At 53.9% G+C, this 18341-nt stretch overlaps 1 protein-coding gene across 7 annotated transcripts in view; it reads right to left on the minus strand.

The window, feature by feature from the left end:
• The window catches only part of CRTAC1 (cartilage acidic protein 1), a 155597-nt gene that overhangs the window by 38320 nt on the left and 98936 nt on the right, over window positions 1-18341 (minus strand). For all 7 annotated transcript variants that reach the window (XM_049697451.1, XM_049697449.1, XM_033425725.2 and 4 more), the window contains exons 5-8: window positions 17004-17160; window positions 8151-8285; window positions 4879-5024; window positions 2156-2292 (exon numbers count right to left, since the gene is read on the minus strand). In XM_049697451.1, the coding sequence (XP_049553408.1) occupies window positions 2156-2292; window positions 4879-5024; window positions 8151-8285; window positions 17004-17160 (575 nt within the window). The remainder of the gene's footprint in view (window positions 1-2155; window positions 2293-4878; window positions 5025-8150; window positions 8286-17003; window positions 17161-18341) is intronic.

Raw genomic sequence — 18341 nt, forward strand, 5'->3', positions numbered from 1 at the left:
TAGGGGTTTCTAAGGCTAAAGCCCAGATTTGGGCAACCAGAGCAGGCTTCTCGGAGGAAGGGTCAGCAAAGCTGAAACCAGAATGATGAGTGAGTGTGTGTCACTCAGAAGCGAGAGAGAGGCAGATGGTGTGGGCAGCCTGAGGGGTCCAGGCCTGGTGCAGCCCAGAACGGAAAGCTTGGGGTGTCTGGCGCTTCGGTGTAAACTGGGGAGTGGAGAGTGACAAGGCTGGGGACAAAGCCAGCCTGTGGGATGTATCGAAGGGAAGGTAGTGGGGAGCCTCTAAGGGGTTTAAGTGGAAGAGGGGTGTGGTCAGATTCGCATTTTCAACAGCTTGCTCTGCAGGACTGGACACAGGGCGGCAGCTAGAGAAGAGGGAGTGTGCAGGGTGGAGCCATGGGACCAGATCAACGCACATCCTGCCCGGCCTGGGACAGTCCCTGCTCACGCCTGTCATCCCGCCATTGTTAACAGGGCCTCTGCACTCTTCTTAAGCACCTGGAGTGGGTGATGAGTTCCCTGGTTTCCCAGGCATCGCTGAAGGGCCGGCAGACTCACACACACCGAGGCTTTGCATCCCTGGTGACTCCTACAAGGAGCCCACCATGTTTCCTTCGGTGACACGTGACAAGCCCACGTGGTATGGGGCAGGTAGGGGCTCAACTTCTAGAGTTGCCAGCTGAGTGGTGGCCCCAGCTGTAGCCCCTACACTCTGCTGCGAGCTCCAGACCCAGCCGTCTGCCACAGGCACTCGGGGCACAGCCACGGAACTGGGAAGTGGCTTCCACTGACGCTGTGCGGAAACAAACACACTAACCCATAGGGTGACCGTGTGGTGACCCTGTCCGCAGACAGCCCGGGGCCGGCCTGCCCTTGGGGTGGCGGGAGGGAAGCTGGGAGGTTTGACAGAGGCCAGAGAGGCAGAGGAGGTGCCTGGGTGCTCGGGCCACAGAGACTCCTTGGTGCTCCGGGCCCTGGCGAGTGACACTTTATCAGCCAGAGAAGGAAAGCAGAGTCTCTGTTAACGAGCAATTGATCTTCCGCAATTAATCTGGAAGTTGTGAAAAAGCTTCTTGCAAGGCACCTAATTAGCAAATCTGGTGCCTTCAGGGGGTGATTACAGCTGGTCGGGATTGATGCTTTGTTAATAATTATATTTTAAAACGCGGCTTAGTCACAGCTCTCGCCTTTTATTAATAGTGGAGGGCCCTTCTGGGGGAGGGGACGGGGGCCTTGGGGAACTGAGCAGGTGCTCTGGCCCATTTCCTGCATCCAAGGCCCCTGGCCCACCCTCCTCTTGCCACCTGGTGCTGAGGCCCATTAGCATGTTTTAGGCCAGGAACCAGGGCCGCGTGTGTCCTGAGGTTTGTTCCCCAACAGCAGTTCTCAAACGCTGGTGTGATAAGAATCACCTGATGCCTAGTGTACGTGTTAAAAAGACAGATTCCTGGGCCTCAGCCCCTGAGATTCTGATTCAGGAGATCCAGGGCGGGCCCAGGGATTCTGTACTTTAAATAAACACTCTGGGTGGTTCTGACGCCAGTGGTCTCGGACCCCAATCAGAGAAAAATCGAACCTTTCCTCCCTGCATGTAGTGCTCAGTTGCCTCCATTCTTGTCTACCATTCCCTCATCTACCATTAATTGTTTCATTCAGCATTTCCCAAAGGATGTTTAGCAGAGCACCAATCCCAAGAGAAAAATCTCTGAAAGAAGTATCTTGTACTGAAATCTATTTGGAATACTCCATTCACCTCTTGGAAAGTAAAAATACTCATGGTCATGTTAAAGGCTCTGAGAAGTCCTGTAGTCAATACACCTGCCTGTCTTTGCTTCATCCAGATGCACCCAAACAGATTTGGCTCTGGAACCCCTTTGGGTGGTAGAGTGGAGCCTGGCTTCTAGGCACACTTTGTGCATGTCCCCCTGACCGTTTCCTCCCCAACAGCAGGAGGCCCAGGACTCCCCGCCTCACCTTTCCACCCCCCATTCTCTCAGCCTCTTGCTCAATCCCTGTCCTTCCAGCTTCTAATGCTCCTTCATCCGGGGACCTTCCTCCTCCCTCCCCTTGGAGCTCCTCTTTTGAGTCCTAAGCCTTCCTCCCTGACCCCCACCCACGAAGGCTGAGTAGCCACGAGCCAGGCTGAAGCATCTACCGGAAGAGGCGGTTGGCTGAAGAGCTGCGGTGGGCAAAGTTGTTGAAGAAGATCTCCAGCTCCTGGTCATTGTCAAAGTCGGCAGCGATGACTGTGCGGACAGGCGAGGGCATGGAGAACTTGGGTGAGGCGATGTCCTGGGAGGAGAGAGGGCTGCGGGTCAGCGGACAGATGCGTGGGGCGATGGGGGTGGCCTAGAGGCCAACTCTCCCCACCCCCGTGTGTGCGCGTATGCGCAAAGATAAAATCCTGACCTAGCACGTCCTCTATCACCTTCCCTGTAAGGGCCCTAGGTATGCTGTGTTTAGGATCACATAAACTTCAGGCTGCTTGTAGGAGAACAAGGAGGTAAGAGGAACAGTCCTAATTCACACTGGTGAAGCACCTTGCTGTTCCCTGGTCCGGACCACATGGGGCCCTCCCATCAGTCACTCGAAGCAGGGCTGATGTGAGCACTCCCATTTTACAGGTGAGGTAACTGAGTCCTGGAGAGGAAGGGGAATTGCCCACTGTCATAGCTAATGAGTGGGGGCTGTCACCAGGGCTCTGATTCCAGACGCTATGCCCTTCCTAGTACGTGCCCTTCGTCCTCCGCAGTGAGAGGCGGAGGCTGGGAGGGCACTGGGCAGTGCTGTGCATTTAAATCCAGGCTTCTCTGCAGACTAGCTGTGTGGCCTCAGGCAGGTTACTTAACCGCTCCGATCTCACCTTCCTCATTGGTGACACGGAGATGAATAACAGCTGTCCAGGTTGTGAGCACTGCATGTACAGCGCCTGGCACAGGGTGGGCACCAGGTGGATCCCTGGCACTCTGTCCTGGCCCTGCCCACATCAGTCTCATGAAAGGTGGCAGAGGTGGCCTTTAGCTGTGTTTTTGCTGCCTTTATTACCTTACTTTGTTTCTTGGGAGTCTTTTGATTTTTTTTTTGAGATATTTGCCTTGGGGGGTTGCAGTATCAGATACCTCTGCGCAGGGCTCACGAGGAGACCCCAGACCCAGGACAGCCCAGCAGGGATGTCAAAGTGCTAAGAGGGCCTCAGTGGGCCTGGCGAAGTGTCCCACCTGTGGAACTTGCCTTTGAAATAGAAGAGCTGTGGAGGGCGACCTTTTGTTTCTCAGCAGAACATCCATTCCGGGTGGGTTTGTCCCTTAAAGACGCAGGAGCCTAAGTCCCAGGGTCCACGTGGGGAGAATTGGGAAGGGCACAGCTGGGGTTTCTGGGAGCGGTCCTCTGCCCTGGCCCTGCCCCTGGGCCTCCTACTTCAGGCCCTCTCCCCTGGCCACAGGAATGAGCTGCCCACTCTGGGTTGCCCAGGGGAATAGGCTGTCCCCAACAACACAGTGATGAAGCTGATCGGGAGCCTGGCCCGCTGTCCAGGGTGGGCTGAAGAGGGCCTTGAGAGCTGGTAACAAAGAGACCTCAGGATCTCGAAGTTGTTATTATTCTAACGGAAACCTACATAGGCCCCTTGGGGTTGCCCCACTGGACGCCTGGGCTTCCAAGATAATGTATGTAAGATGCTTAGCACAGTTCCTGGCACACAGAAGGCACCTGATAAATGGGGTCTCCATTCTTATTCTTATTCTTATTATTGCTCCTGTGAGCTCTGGGGCTGGGCTATCAGAAGAGTTCGTTGACATTTGGGGCTAGATTATTCCAGCCGGTGCATTGTAGGACGTTTAGCAGCACGTCTGTCCTCTGCACAGTGGATGCCAGTAGCACTTTCTATCCCGTTTGTGACAACCAAGAATGTCCCCAGATATTGTCAAATGTCCTGGGGTAGGGACGAAATCACCCCTGGTTGAGAACCTGGGTTAGAAGAAAAAGCTGAGTAAAGATGGAAATCATCCAGGATCCCAGGAGCAGCTCCTCCGTGGTCAGGATGCACCTCTTTTTCACCCAGAGAGCCCGGGTCTCAAGCCTCTGCAGGGAAGGAGTGGCTGGCCCTGAGCACCCCAAGGTGGCTGCCTACAGGGGAGGGGCTTGTGGCAGTGCCCCAGACATAAGTGCCCTGGTGACTCCCCTGGGACCATCAAGCTTCTGGCAAATGCCGCCACTTTCTTGCTTCCTCGGGGGCTTTTGGCAAGACCAGGTACCTCCAGAAGCACCCTGACTCCCGGAGGTCAGCTCTGACCACCCCATGCTCTCCATCACCCTCCTGAGAAAGGCCCAGACTCAAGCTCACTGGGCTGCTGGTACATCCCTTACTGTCACCAAACAGTCTTTCTGAAGAATTCTTGGTGTCACAGACGGTTGATCGCTCAGGGAGGGGGCACAGAGAGGGGCTCAAGGTTACCTTGTCCCCCACCTGCCATTTGTCCAGAAGGGGCAACTGTTGGGAGCTCTGTGGCCTCAACCTCCCCTGTCCCGCCAGCCCCACTGTGCCCTTGGCCTGAGCCTCAATTTGAAAAGCTCAGGCCCAGGCTATGGAAAAATGCTCCCGATCCAGAGTGAAGCCCACCTCACTGGGCCTTTGCCCTGCTGCCGCGCACCTTGCAAGGCTGCTCTCTCTCCTCTGCCCATGACCGTGCGCTGGGCACTACGGACATCACAGCAGCCCAGGCAGGAGCCCATCATCCCCCAGATGCTACCTTCCTTGTGGCCACCCCGCCCCCAGGCTCTGCAGAGCCACAAGCCCCTACTCAGCCTGGGGGGAGGCACAGGCGGGGCTGCAACCCCAAGAGGACAAAGCAGGGGAGCGAGGCAGAGGCTCCTTCTTACCCGAAAGTGCACCTTCCCATGGGCGCTCATCTGCAGATAGAGGCGGTGGGGGCCGTTCCAGTTGCCATAGACGATGTCCACTTTGCCATCACGGTTGAAGTCGGCCAGGGCGACACCTCGCCCGTGCTGGTGGGGGTCATCCACACCTGGGGAGGAAAGGCAGGCGCCCTCAGGGCAGCGCCCCCTGCAGGCTCCACAAACACTCACCTTGCCAGGGCCCCGTGAAGAGCAGCAAGGGAGGGTGAACCTCATCCTGTCCCGATCTCTCCACAGGGGCAGAAGGTGGGCAGCCACCTGGTTGCAGAGAGAACCAGAGACTTGCCTTCAAGCTGCACTTGCCCAGAAAGTACTATTTTTACTCGTTTTTGGGGCAGCATGGGCTGGGGGAAGGAGACTTGTGGAGATTCTGAGGACCAAAGCCCTCCCCAGCCACCCCTGACACTGGGATACATTAAGTTGATCATCACTCTTTTGCTCAAATTTCAGTGCTTCCCCAGTACTCTTGGGTCAAGTTCAAATTCCTGCCCGGGGACCGCAAGGCCCCTGCCTACCTTATCTGGTCTTTAACTGGTACCACTCTTCCCCCTTCCGCATATGCACCGGCCACCCGGGATTCCTTTCATTTCTCAAATGACCCAAGCTCTTTCCAGCTTCTGGGCTTTTGCTCAAGCTGGTCTCTCCTTCTGGAACGCTCTTGCCAAGGCTCTTGGTTACTTGGCTCCTTGTTTTTCTTCTGCTCCCAGCTGTAATGTCACCTCCTCAAGGAAGCCTTCCCTGACCACTCCCATGAAAATAAGCCCCTCCCACCCATGCTGCTATTCATCCTGACAGCCTCCCATTCTCCTCCATTGAGCTGATCACACGTGCAGTTATGTTCCTTTGTGGGGTCCAGTTTTCCTACTAGACCTTACACTCCATGAAGTGAGGGTCTGTCTTCTTGTTCACCTGTGTTCCCACAGAGTCTATCTCAGTGCTTGTGGTGACCGGGTATTTTTCTGTAAACACTTGCTGAATGAATGAAGAGACATAAATAATTTGACAGAAGGCGACCAGGGACTTTGGTGACAGCAGAGAAAATACAGCACCATGACTAAGAAACGCACAGTGTGCCTTGTGAGATCTGGGAAGAAAGCTTGTGGGTCCAGTGTCACCTGTTTGTGCTGTCCCTGCATCTACCAGTGGTCAGTGGGACTGAGCTGATCCTGGGGGAGGATGGAGGGTGGCTTTGCCCAGAGGGATGGCCTGACCTCCTAGCTGCCCAAGGCAGACATGATCCTTCAGGTCAAGTGCAGAGCTGACAGGCAGTGGAGGCCATGCTGAGTCTTCTGGAGGACAAACTGCCGTTGGTCATCAGGCCCTCAGAGACGGCAGGTGATAAGACAATATGATGGGGGACGGGGATCACAGACCCAGGACACAGCGAGCTCTTGCCAGCTGCAGATACAGAGATCCTGAGGATAGGGGCCAGCAGAAAGCAAGGTGGGGCCCCCCTGAGAACCTTGGGGGCTGGGCATCCCCTTGGGGGAGGCGAGGATGGGTGGGGGTGGGGGAGAAGAGGCAGGGAGACCCAGGCTGGAGAAAGAGGGTTTGCAAAGGCATGGGGGCAGCCTCCAACCTCTAGGATGAAATACCCCATTAATTCTCTGCAAAACTCCCCAGCCCGAATGTCGGTGGCCTTCTGTGTTGGCCCATTTCTCTCCTATCTATGAGGTACCTTGACAAGGAGCTGGTTCCCTTTCACAAGAATAATCGGTGCCAGGCTGCACTTCACAGCAGCATCTGTTTGGGTGATGAATGCCCTCTTGACATGTCTCGTTAAACCCCTGCAATCACTCTGACTTTCAATTACGGGCATAGCACCTTTCCTCTCTCCTCCCGTCTGATACCTTCTCCTACTCCAACTTGCTCGCTCACCTCTGCTTCCGTCTCTTTAACACCTTATCAAATCCTCTAGGTTTTCTCCACCACCACCTCCTCTTCATTTTATGATTTTTCAGCAATGAGAAAATTTGCTGCTGGAGCGTTTAACAGGTGAGCTGCATGGGAGGACGGGCCGGGGAGCTGCCTCCTTTTTTAGCTTTGCCCGGGAAGAACAGGGGAGCTGACTGGCTGCAAGGGTGCATTTGTGGGGTGTTCAAAATGGGAACTCCCGGGCAGAGTGCTGGAAGGGCAGGTACTTGTAAGTCACAGAGAATGGATTAGTACCTGCTCAGGAATTGGATGCTAGCTGTCAGGACAAGCTGGCGCTTGGAGGACCTTGGATCTATGTGTCTATATCCCCGCTCACCTCTTCTTCTGGAGGCCGGAGCTCGTCCCTACGCCATCAAGGAGAGATCAAACCTCCCATTCCTTGGCAAGGTGGGGAGGAAGTGGGTGGGGAGAAGTGGCTGAAGGGCAGACTGATTACATCCACATACTTTTATTATGTGTCCCAGTCTTTGCAGACACAGACAGATTATTATAGTGATGTAGGAGCCTGAGTGAGTGGCACATGCAAAGGCACTGGGAATACAGAGGAGGCAGTGCCAATCTCTGCCAGGCGGCACAGAAAGAGGCAGGAAAGGCTTCACAGATAACACCTAAGCTGAGTGTTGAAGGATAAATAGAAGTTTTGCAGATAGAGAAGGGGGAGAGGGTACTACAGGTGGAGAGGATTGGCAGGTGCAAAGGTCCTGAGGCAGACGATGGATGAACACAAAGGGAGGAAGGGGAGCAGAGCTGGGAGCCTGGAGCACTATTTTTGTGTAGATTTTATTCTGCTTCATATTATAGCTATTCGTTCATTTGTCTGTTTCCTCCTCTAAAATGTCAGTGCCTTGTATGGGCGGGGTAGGGTGATCTTAGCCTTATTCAGGTCAGCGTCCCCAGCTCTTAGCACCAGCCTGGCACTTAGCACAGGTTCAATAAATGGCTATTGGATTGAGTTGCATGTTTAAGATGGATGTGGGGAGAAGAAATGGAGAGAGGCAGCTTAGAGTGGAAACCAGTGCTGAGAGACACAGGCAGGACTCAGAGGGGCATGGGCCAATCCCAGTCGCTGGAGAATGGATAACAGTCAGGCGTTCCAGACGCTGTCTCCCCAGCCACAAACATCCCCTGCGTCCTGAACCATGGGGATGTGGAATTAAAGGTGACAAGCAACATTTCCCTGTGCGGTGCAGACAACGACTTGTCCCGCTCTCCCTGGGGCCTGTGGGACCTGGAGGGAGCAGGGCAGACCAGAGTCCCCTGTAGGGTGGTGGGGGTCACAGGACAGAGGCTGTTTTACTCACCAGCACTGGCCGCAGCATCCACGAAAGTGCCGTCCCCCCGGTTGTGGAAGAGGAAGTTGGGCCCGTTCTCGTTGTCGCAGAAGATATCTGAGGCACTGCTGCTGAGGATGGGGCCCACGCTTACGCCCCGGCCGCCTGGGAGAGCACAGCGACTCTCACTGAGCGGCAGAAGCAAAGCCCCAGGCCCGCGTGGAGGATGGGGGCCGCCTCAGAGGCCCATGACGCGCTGCTATGGTGATGCCTCGGAAGAGGCAGGGGTGGGGGGCAGGGAGGGGCAGATTCTGACATTCCAGATGCTTCCTGGAGCCCAGATCTGGGCTCACAGTTCCATAAACCAACGTGGAGGGTGACTGCACTGACGATGAGGCAAGTGAGGAGCAAGATGGAGTTACTTTGTGCCGAAGGAATGATTCCATGAGCTGAGGAACGCAGAGGCCACCACACAGAGCCTTCTCTTCCCTTTGGTAGCTGAACTGCACTAATCCTAAACCCATCTCTACCTGCAACATCTTGATCAAGTCACAGATTCCCTGACAGCCCCCAGCCTTACCCTGATCACACATACGCTGGTCGAGATACTGGGTGTGTTCCTGTTCTAAGGACCTAAAGAAACACGTTCCAGCCACAGGTACAGGGATGCTTACTTTGTTTTGCTTGATGTAGGAAACAAATGCGAGCACCTGCCTGTCCATCAACAGCGATGCAGATGGATTACAGTGCATCCACGTGACGGACTCTTCTGCAGCTACTAAAGAGACTGTGTAGATACCCGTGTATTGACTTGGAGGAACGCCCATGACATATTGTTAAATGAAAAAGCAATTCGCCAGGTAATGGTATTGTGTGATTTTATTTATATTTTTCAGAAAAAGGAAAAAACAAATGATACTTCTGAATATACGTGTTTGTGTAAACTTGTTTTTGAGTTTGGGGAAGAGTGGGGAAGGCCACACTCCGAGCTGTTCGCATTGGCTGCCCTGATGGGGTAGGATTTAGGGAGGGAAGGAGAGACAGTATGTTGGCCTTTTTTGGGAACGTCTGTATCGTTTGGCTTATTGTAACAAGAAGTGCTTCTGTAGTTTGAAAGGAAAAAATCCAATAAGGTGTATATCTTTTTTAAGAAAGCAAGCAAGCAAGCCAGCTCTCCGTTAGGGTTTGAAATGCCCAAGATCAACGTGGACATGTCACCAAGTCTAATCTTAAGGTGTCTTGAACAAACCACCCCCAACCAGTGAGTTTCAAATAGAGCCTTGAGAGCCTCCCCTCAGCCTCACTCCTACCCCAGCTATGGTGCAGAAAACAGCCGGACCGGAAGCAGGACATGCATTCTAGCCGCACCTTGGCTTTTTTACAGGTTGTGTGGTCTTGGGCAATTTACATTTTACCCATTTAGCCTAGGTTTTTCTCATCTGAAAAATGCAGATAGTGTGACCTGCCTTTTCTATTTCAGGGTTTTTGAGAGGATCAAATGAGGTGAGAAAAATAAGAGGAGCAAATGATGGTAAAGGTCTTTGTGAATCCTACAACCTTGCTACTAAGGTGTATCACCTGTGCGCTTGTTAGAAATGCAGAATCTCAGGTCCCCACCCACCCAAACAGGACCCCTGGGGGGTTTATGTGCGCAGTAAAGTTTGGAAAGTGCTGCTCTGAAGGGCTGTTCAGTACAATGAGAGCAGTTATTAGAGCACCAGCATGTGATTTTTTTAAAAAGTTAATGGGCACTCAGGCGGACCTGAGTGATGCTAAGTCAGGTGCCCTCACCAGCCCGCTTCTGGACAGGGCAGAGGTTTCCACTGTGCTAATTTTGGATGGAGGTTCTTTTGGTCCCCAGGCTCCTCCCATCCTCTGAGATTTGTCCCTGGAGGAAATCATGGGGCCTTTCTCACCTGTGCAGGTGGAGCTTGCCCACCAGGGGCCGGCTTTGGGGCCAGAGTGGGGCAAATGGCATTGCTGCAGTCATGGTTCTCCTGGTGGGGCTCCTCGTTAACACATCCTGGGCCCTGTGCCCCCGGATTTCTCCCAGGTAATCTAATTAGCTCTCAAGGAGAGCTCAAGCCTTGTGAAAATGGAGCCACTGAATCCACGATACTCCGGGAGAGTCTTCATTAGGAGAGCCCAGGCATGGGGCAGGGCGGGAGGCTTTCAGGCGCCTTTCTTTTCCTAAGCCAGCAGGGAGGGTGCTGGGCTACAACCTGGGTACCTCTTCTGCCCATTCAAAGAGTGCTGCTGAGTGGCTGCTGGCAGCTGTCCCTGCCCTGGTTCTGCCAAACTCCAGCCCAGGATCAGGCTTTGGTGAGAAACCCTCGGTCTTGTCTGGGTCCCCAGCAATTCCAGGTGGGGCTCCGGGACTCGCTGCCATGCAACTCCATCCTTCTTCCACCGCTCCAGCATCCTCCAATTTCCTCTCTGCCTCTGGCTCCCAAGCTGTGACACATTCCCTTCATTTTCTACAAGGCAGGTTATTTCCCTCTTGGACAAATTTCTAAATCTTTCTAATTAACTAATTGGGTTGGGTTGAAGCCTTGCACCATTTGTAACCTGTAATTACTAGAAAATTGCCATGGTAACCACACTACTAATTAGTGACAATTTATTGCCATGGCAACTGGACCATAACAGAGATGTTACCCACACCTCTTTCTTGGCAAGTTTGCTGCACAGTTGGGGAGCAGGTGAGTCGGCAGCCGGGGAGCCAGCCTCTTGGGCACGAGCCCCAGCAGCCTCAGGATGGAGAGCCAAGTGGGGGTCTCAGGCAGGGACAGCCAGGTGCCTGCACCCCTCGCTGAGGCCGCAGGGGAAACCCTACTTCCAGGTCCATCATGTTAGCTCTCTTCAAACTAATAAAATCCATCCATCTTAAGTGTAGTCTGACTCTCCCACTCCCTGCCCAGTCCATGACAGAGGCCCCTTATTCCGCAAGTATCTTCTACCTGGACCTTCCCCTCCTCCCCTAGCTCTTCCCCCTAAGTCTCCCTGTCTTCTCTGTTACATCCACCCTGTCTCCTGGCCTCCTAAGGTTTAGCACACACCTTATGGGGCTACTGGGGGCAGTTAGGAACATCTTTATTTAGCCCTGGAAAATGATGTTCCAATAGGGAGTTGAACTCCACTTTACATCGATTAATTCTTTTATACTTGAGGCAAGAACATCCTCTTGGGGGCAAGCAGTTCCCCAGTTGGGGCTGGAGAGGCACACTGGTTGGTAGGAAAGACTGGGGATCAGGAAATTCGAGCTGTGTGACCTTGGGCATGTCACTGAACCTTTCCGGCCATCTGGTTTCTCACCTATAACACGAGACTGATAATAATAATAGCCCCTTCCCAGGTTGTCATAAATATTAAGTGAGCTGGTTTTTGGAAGGTACCTTGGAAAACGTCAGGTGCCACAGAGTCATTAGTGGGACTACTTCCCACCCGTTGGGTGAATAATGTCCCTTTATTTTTGCAGCACTTTCAAGCTTCAAAGGCCTCTTGTTCTGCTGCTGGGTGTGAATGCTGCTCCCTGCCCATCCCTTCCTGAAGGCTTCTCACTCTGTCCACCAGGCGGGGTGGAAGAGGTTGTGACAAGGGAAAATGCTTCCCTACGGCCCCCTCTTCCTCCTGCCACATTCTGACACCCCCTCTGATCCGCTCAGTGGGCCTGAGCCCACGGGGCAGCCCCGCTTACCCTTAAGAACTGCACCCCTAAACCTCTGAACCCCTACACTTGGGAGATGTAGACCCAAGTCCAATCTGGGTGCAGCCAATCCCTCTCTTAGACGGCATCAGGGCAGCCCTCGGGCTTGGAGGTGGGGAAGGGAAAGAGGCTGCAGGGAGCGGGGCGTTTGCATGCTGCGGCAACTGTACAGCAGAGGGCCCGGGATGAAGAGGCAGGGGATTCCTGGTGCTAAGCAAAAGCCTCCAGGGGCTGCCCGGCCTCTGCACCTTCTCTGGAGGCAGGAACTTGGGAAGTGTGCCCTCCAGGCCTTGGTCTCCCTCCGTGAAGTGGAGGCGGGAGAGAGAAAGTCTGCAAGGCTCCTTCCAGCTCTACTTTTCAGTGCATCCTCCTGGGCCCCTCTACAGTCTGCACCATGGGGGCTCCGCGGCGAGGCTGTCAGACAAGGAACCTGGACCTGTGGGACTATTCTGCTGATTAATGATTCTAGTGGATGCTAAGGCCTGCAGTTTACCGAGAACATCCAAGATATCGTAAAAGAATAGCAAAGCACTGGAACATGCAGGGGTGGAGGAATGGACAGTGTGTGTGTGTGTATGTGTGTGTGTGTGTTGGAGAAGGAGGTGTGAGAAGGGCAGGATAACAGCCTAAACTTCCTGAAATTCTAACACAGAATCATACTGTGTTAGGGCTGGTGTTGCTACCCCCGGGTCCTCTGAGAGTGGTCCAGATGCTGGGCAGGGTTCCGAGTGTACTGGTGTGGAGGGTATTAGACAAGGACATTCCCACTCACCCCTAATCCCTCTGGTCTGTCCCTGCAGGACATTGAGGGAGATGGGGAGGCAGGAGGACAGGCTCCATCATTTGTCCACTGGTGGGGATTTTCAAACCTTGGGCACCTGGTGGGTACAGGAGGGAAGTCGTTCCTCTCTGTGTGCCCACCCCCCGAGGCAGGGAGGGGGCTGGAAGTAGCTGTTTCACGAGGGAGGGCAGGAAAAGGAGGGGCAGGAATAGCTCCAGTTCAGTCCTGTGTACTAGGTATCATGCTCGATTCACCTCACCTCATCATTTTCTAGGTGAGGAAACCGAGGCTCAGGGAGGCATAACTGCAGCCAGCAGGAAATGGATCACAGTTGAAACCCACGTCTGAGTGACCCCAGAGCCACTCTCTCCCCACAGCATGCTCTCAAACATTTCTAGTCAAGTTCCCTCTCAGCAGAAGAGGGATCTGTACTCCTGGTAAGGCCCAGAATGGCCAGCCATAGGCTTGACGTTAAAAAAAAACAACTCTCTTGTTTTAGCTGAAGAAAATGTGTACCAAGATTGCATTTGTATTCTATAACATCTGTGTTTGCTTTGAATAAAAAATGATGTCCCTCCCTGTCAATCACCTTATGCTTCTGACACTCCGTGTTTCCTGGGGCTTTGGCGGGCCTGTGGCTGTACTCCCTGGGGGTCCCGGGCCCTGGCTGAGGAGCCTGTCACTCTAGCCCTGCCTGTCCCCAGCTGACAGGTCTGGCTGCACGCCCACTGAAAGGCCAGCACTGCCTGGGAACCTGGGAGACTCTGAGGCCCCCACTCTGCCGCCCCGGGTCACCTCTCTGGAGCGGCTGGTAGGGGTCCTCCAGAAGGCCTCAGCTGGGCTGTAGGCATCTCTGTCTCCTCCATTTACTTCCTGTAAATCAGATCTGCCCTCTGTTTTGTTCTACACTGCTCCCAGCCAACAGCAAAACTCCCCACCCAATATCATAAATCCACCTTCATTTTCTTTCCAAATTTCTTCTAAGTCTTCTTTAATCACCACCTTGCAACCTGGACAGATGCTCCCTAAAAGGGTGAGGCCAAATTGCAGAGCTCCTGGGGAGGGAGTAGAGGCCAGGGCGAGACAGGGTCCAGAGTGAAGAAGGGAAGAGAGATGGATTCCAGTGGGAACAGGGCTGAAGATGCCCACGCCTGTGCCCAGGACTGGAGGACATGCCAGGAGACACATGCAGAATACCTCCAGGGCAGGGGTTAGCCCTGCTTGCTTTGTGCTTCCCCCTGGGCTCCCTACACCCAGGAGATGCCCAGCAGAGGGTCCTGGCATCCTTCCTTCAGAACCTCAGAGGAGGGTGTTGATGTCTGCTACACTCGGTGGGTACTGCCTGTGTGCTAGGCCCTGTGCCAGGCATGCTCTATGTTTATCTCCTTTAATACCCCCCATTTTTCAGGTGAGAAAACTGAGGCCCAGAGAGGTTAATAAGTTGCCCACTGCTGCCTGGGAAGGAGGACATGGTGGAGGCAGGATCTGCACCCAGTACTCTGGCTCCAGATCCTGTCCACTTAGCAGCTCTGCTCGACGGCTAGTTCAAGGTCCTCAGAGAGCCTATGGGATGTTCCTGAGATCATTTGGGGCCAGAGAGGCAGTGCAAACTTTTTGGTCCCCACCTTCCCCCACCTTGAGTTCCTGCCTGGCTCTCTCATGGGGAGAACTAGTTCTCAGGATTCCCATGCAGGGCAGTTCAGGCTCCAAGAGGCTGCAGGCAGCGGGGGTCTTGGAGAACCAGGAACCATGGGGGAGTGGCCTTCCCTCTGCTCAACTCTGCACCAGCAGCTCTGGCTGCGCCGCCCTCCAGGGGCCCTCGAGTCCCCCGAGAGCGGGCGCGCTGGCCGCTAGATGGCACTGTAGACCCAGTAGAGCGGCGGCCGCGGGCAGAATCCCGAGTCCGGACGACATGCCTCCCCTCCTCCTCCCGCGGAGCCTGACAGCCCGGTGCGGGCTTCGCCATTGCCCGGCCTGCAGACAGGTATGCCCAGGCCAACCCACTGCTACCCTGAGCAGCCCAGGCCAGGCAGCTGTTTCAGGCAAAAAAAACAAAATCAAAAACAAAAAACCGGGAGCCGCAATTAAAGTCCAGAGGGCCAGTCCCGGGGGCTGAGTTTTCGGTGGTCGGGCCCCTTCCTCTTTCACCAACCCCTTCTGTCTTGCAGGCTGGAGCAGGATTCTCAAGCTGGAGGTCATCAGAAAGGTCAGCTGGTTGTGGCAGTTTAGGCATCAGGGGCCGGGGCTCTAAGTGCTAGTTTCTCTGCAAACCTCCTGTGTGACCTTGGGCAAGTGTCTTCTCCTCTCTGGACCTGGATTTGTTCTTTTGCAAACAGGAGGTTCTCCAGGGTCTGTCTGGCAGATGGGTGTTGTGTGCCTTGGCTCCGGGGACCTGACTGCACATCTGGCCATGGCTTGCTTCCCTCACTGCCTGCGTCTCTCCCCACTCCCCAGGCCCCAGGCACCAGCCTGGAGCTGAGCACTGGCCACGTGGCAGAGCCTCGGCAGTCAGGCCCTTACATTGGGGTCCATTCCTGGGGCTCAGGAGGTTGCTCTGGGCTAGTTTTCCAGCCATATGTCCATGTGTTGTGAACAGAGTGACGACGGGGGCTGCAAGGTAGCGTTGCGGGGTTTGGAGGGCAGGGAAAGGGTGGGCTGGGAAGGCGGGCAGACAGAATAGTAACTTGGTGGGCCAAATAGGTTCTTGTCAGCCAAATGGCTTTTGGAAGTCTGCAACGCTGCTCTAACATGTCCTCGGGGCGTGCCAGCTGCCCCGGCCTGCCTGCATGCTCCACGGAAGCTGCTGTTCCTTCCTTGAGCTGCCCCGTCCTTCCAGCACAGCCTGGCACAGTTGGCCGGTGCCCCTATCCCCACCCTGTGCTCCTCAGCGGTCTCCTCTTGGTCCCCTCCTTCCCCGTCCCTGGTTCCTGCCAGCCCTTCTGCCAGCCCCACCAGCGTGAACAGTGTCCCCTATATGCTCACACCCAGCCTTCTGAATTCTTTGATTCTGTGTATAACCCTCGCTCCCAGACCTTGCCTCCCTTCCAGCTCATCATTTTCAAGTGCTTCATCTCCCCAGTCTCCCCTCCTTCTCCTGCAGATCAAGGCACTTAATTGCCAAACCAGCCCAGTGCATAGAACTGAGAACTGTTCAGAAAAATTGTCTGCACAAGTCGAGGCTGAAGCTCCTGCATGTTTATTCCTTTTCCCAGGAAAACATGGTTTATTACTGACATTCAGCCTCTCTGCTGCACGTTCCCAGGCAGAGCTCTCGCGCATTCTGATGGAGCTGAGCTGTGCAAACTGTTTTATTGTCTAGCCGTTTGTTCCCACAAACTTTGTCAGACAGGTCAACATCAATCTTTCCCTCTCACTGAGGTGGAGAGCTGGCTGGAGAAAGGCATGGTAAACTCGGGAGAGGCTGTGGCAACCCTTTCTGGGTAGGGCTTTGAGATGATGCCACCACCCAGGTATCTGGCGGCAGGGGGAATGGCCCAAATGACCCTTCAAGGATCCTTCCAGCCCCCAAATTTGGATCCAGGCCAGCTGCCACTTGGAATTCTGTAGTGCAAATTGGGATGGATATATCGGGAAGGTCAACCACTGAGGGAATTTCTACACCCAGAGTGCAGGTTGGGTGTGAGTGAGGCCAGAGTTCACGTGAGAAGCCGTGTACACCTCTGGCTTCCTGATTCTTGGCGCCCCAGACAGGAACCGGATTGCTCTGCCATCAGCAGTCTATTGGCAGATGATCAGAGTTTAGTCAGCAGCCGTGCTGGAATTAGAAAAACAGCCTTCCCTAGAACAATCTCCCTGTCAGAGACTCTGACAATAGGTCCCCCATCCAGAAAGATGTGCGGGGAGCGTGACTTCAAAAAAAGTGCTGGAGAGGTTTTGGAACAAGAACACAATTCTTTGAGCTCAGTTATCTGAGACGGGACCCAGCTGCAGGTTAGGGATTTAGCGCTCAATTCCTGGCCGCTTATGTGCAGGTAAATAATTTCACCTGCTGTTTGGCAATAAAGAAGGCTTTAAATCTGGGCCTCTGTGACTTGTCAGTTTTCTCCTACAGAACCTGTTCACCCATCATTCGGGTTACAGCAGGGAATGGGGCAAGAGGTTCCAAGGAGAGGATGATGTGGTGATGTTCTTGGCTGTCTGACGTCACCCACTGGCCCCCCCCAAAAGCCCACCCCTGCCAGATGTCTCATCATCTGGAGAGGTCGCGTGGGAAGAAGCCGTCTATGGGTGGTGGGATGGAATAAAGCCTTCATCCTCCCTCCCCAGAGACACAAACCCACCCTCTCCGGTGGTCTCTGATGTATTAGACTCAGCCTTGCAGGGTTCCAGCCCCCAGCCCCTCCAGCTCACAGCCCCCCCATGTCACGCCGCCTACCTGTGTATTTGCTGACCCCAGCCTCAGCAGCGACGTCTCTGAGCGCCAGAATGCCCCGGGAGAGGTCACTGGCCTCCGGATCCATTTCAATGAGGGCGTCAGGGCCCACATTACCGTAGGCGTAATTGGCGATGTAGATGGAGTAGCGTCCGGAGCCCTGAGGAGGAAGGGAAGGAGGGTAGTTGAGCAGGACCACGGCGCGGGGTGGGGGGTCGGGGGGCCCAGAGAGCAGCTCCCCCGCTCCTCTCGCAGGACCATAGCTCTTTCACAGGTTCGGCCTCTGCTCCCGGGGTCTGGCGTGCGTGACCTTGCACGACACAACTCCAGAGGTGCTTTTCATAGAGGCTACGAAGCGCACGACACCCCCAGAGTCCTACAGCAAAGCGGCCCCGCTTTTCCTTCCATCCTGTTCCAGAAGAACATCCCTCCCTCTCCTCCACAACCACCTTTTTATAGACAGTTTTCTAATGTGCCTTCTCCTCCAGCTGAGCTCTCTCCAGCTGCCAGCCGGGGTAGCTGCTCAATAAATATTTGCTGATTGATTGATCTACCAATTCCCATTATTCTCAGTCTCGCTCTCCCATTCTAGCTCGCTCCAGCCAAGATGACAAGCAAATTCGTGAGCCATCTCCCTGCCCCACCTCCACCCTGTACTTCTTCACTCCTCCACTTGGGTAGCTCGATAGGCTCAGCTACGCCAGGCTCCTCCTTCCCACTTCCACCCCCTTGTTTTTCCCACGTTACCAGAAAGAAATAGTATATTGCTCCTGCCTTTATAACACTGTCTCAAATATGTATGTATATTTTCCCCTTTGCATCCAGGAGAAGCCCTGGGCACCAGCTCCTCCTTGCTGTAGGCATTCTCTTCTCTAGTCCAAGCCACAGCTGATGAAAGATTCTTTCCTGCCTGTTATTATAATGGTGTTTCTTCAATGGATACCTTCTTTCCCCCAAGAGATCCACACAATTTCTCAATCAGTTTTCTAGCTTTCCTCTTATCCCTTGCAGCATTTCCCTCCAATTAATCAGACAGTACATATTTCTTGAGCTCTAATGATGTGCAAGGTGCTGGGGTATAAATGTACTTAAGACCAAGTCTTTGTCCTTAGGTTGCTTATAGTCTAGTTTAAAGGAAGCTGACAAGGACCTGCTGTATAGCACAGGGAACTATACTCAGTATTTTGTAATAACCTATAAGAGAAAAGAATCTAAAAAACATAGATATATATGTATGTATAATTGAATCACTTTGCTGTACACCTGAAACTAGCACAACATTGTAAACCGACTATACTTAAATAAAAAAAAAAAAAAAAAAACGAAGGAAGCTATAAACAC

Source organism: Orcinus orca, chromosome 14 (genome assembly GCF_937001465.1).
Source record: "Orcinus orca chromosome 14, mOrcOrc1.1, whole genome shotgun sequence".
Classification (NCBI taxonomy): domain Eukaryota; kingdom Metazoa; phylum Chordata; class Mammalia; order Artiodactyla; family Delphinidae; genus Orcinus; species Orcinus orca.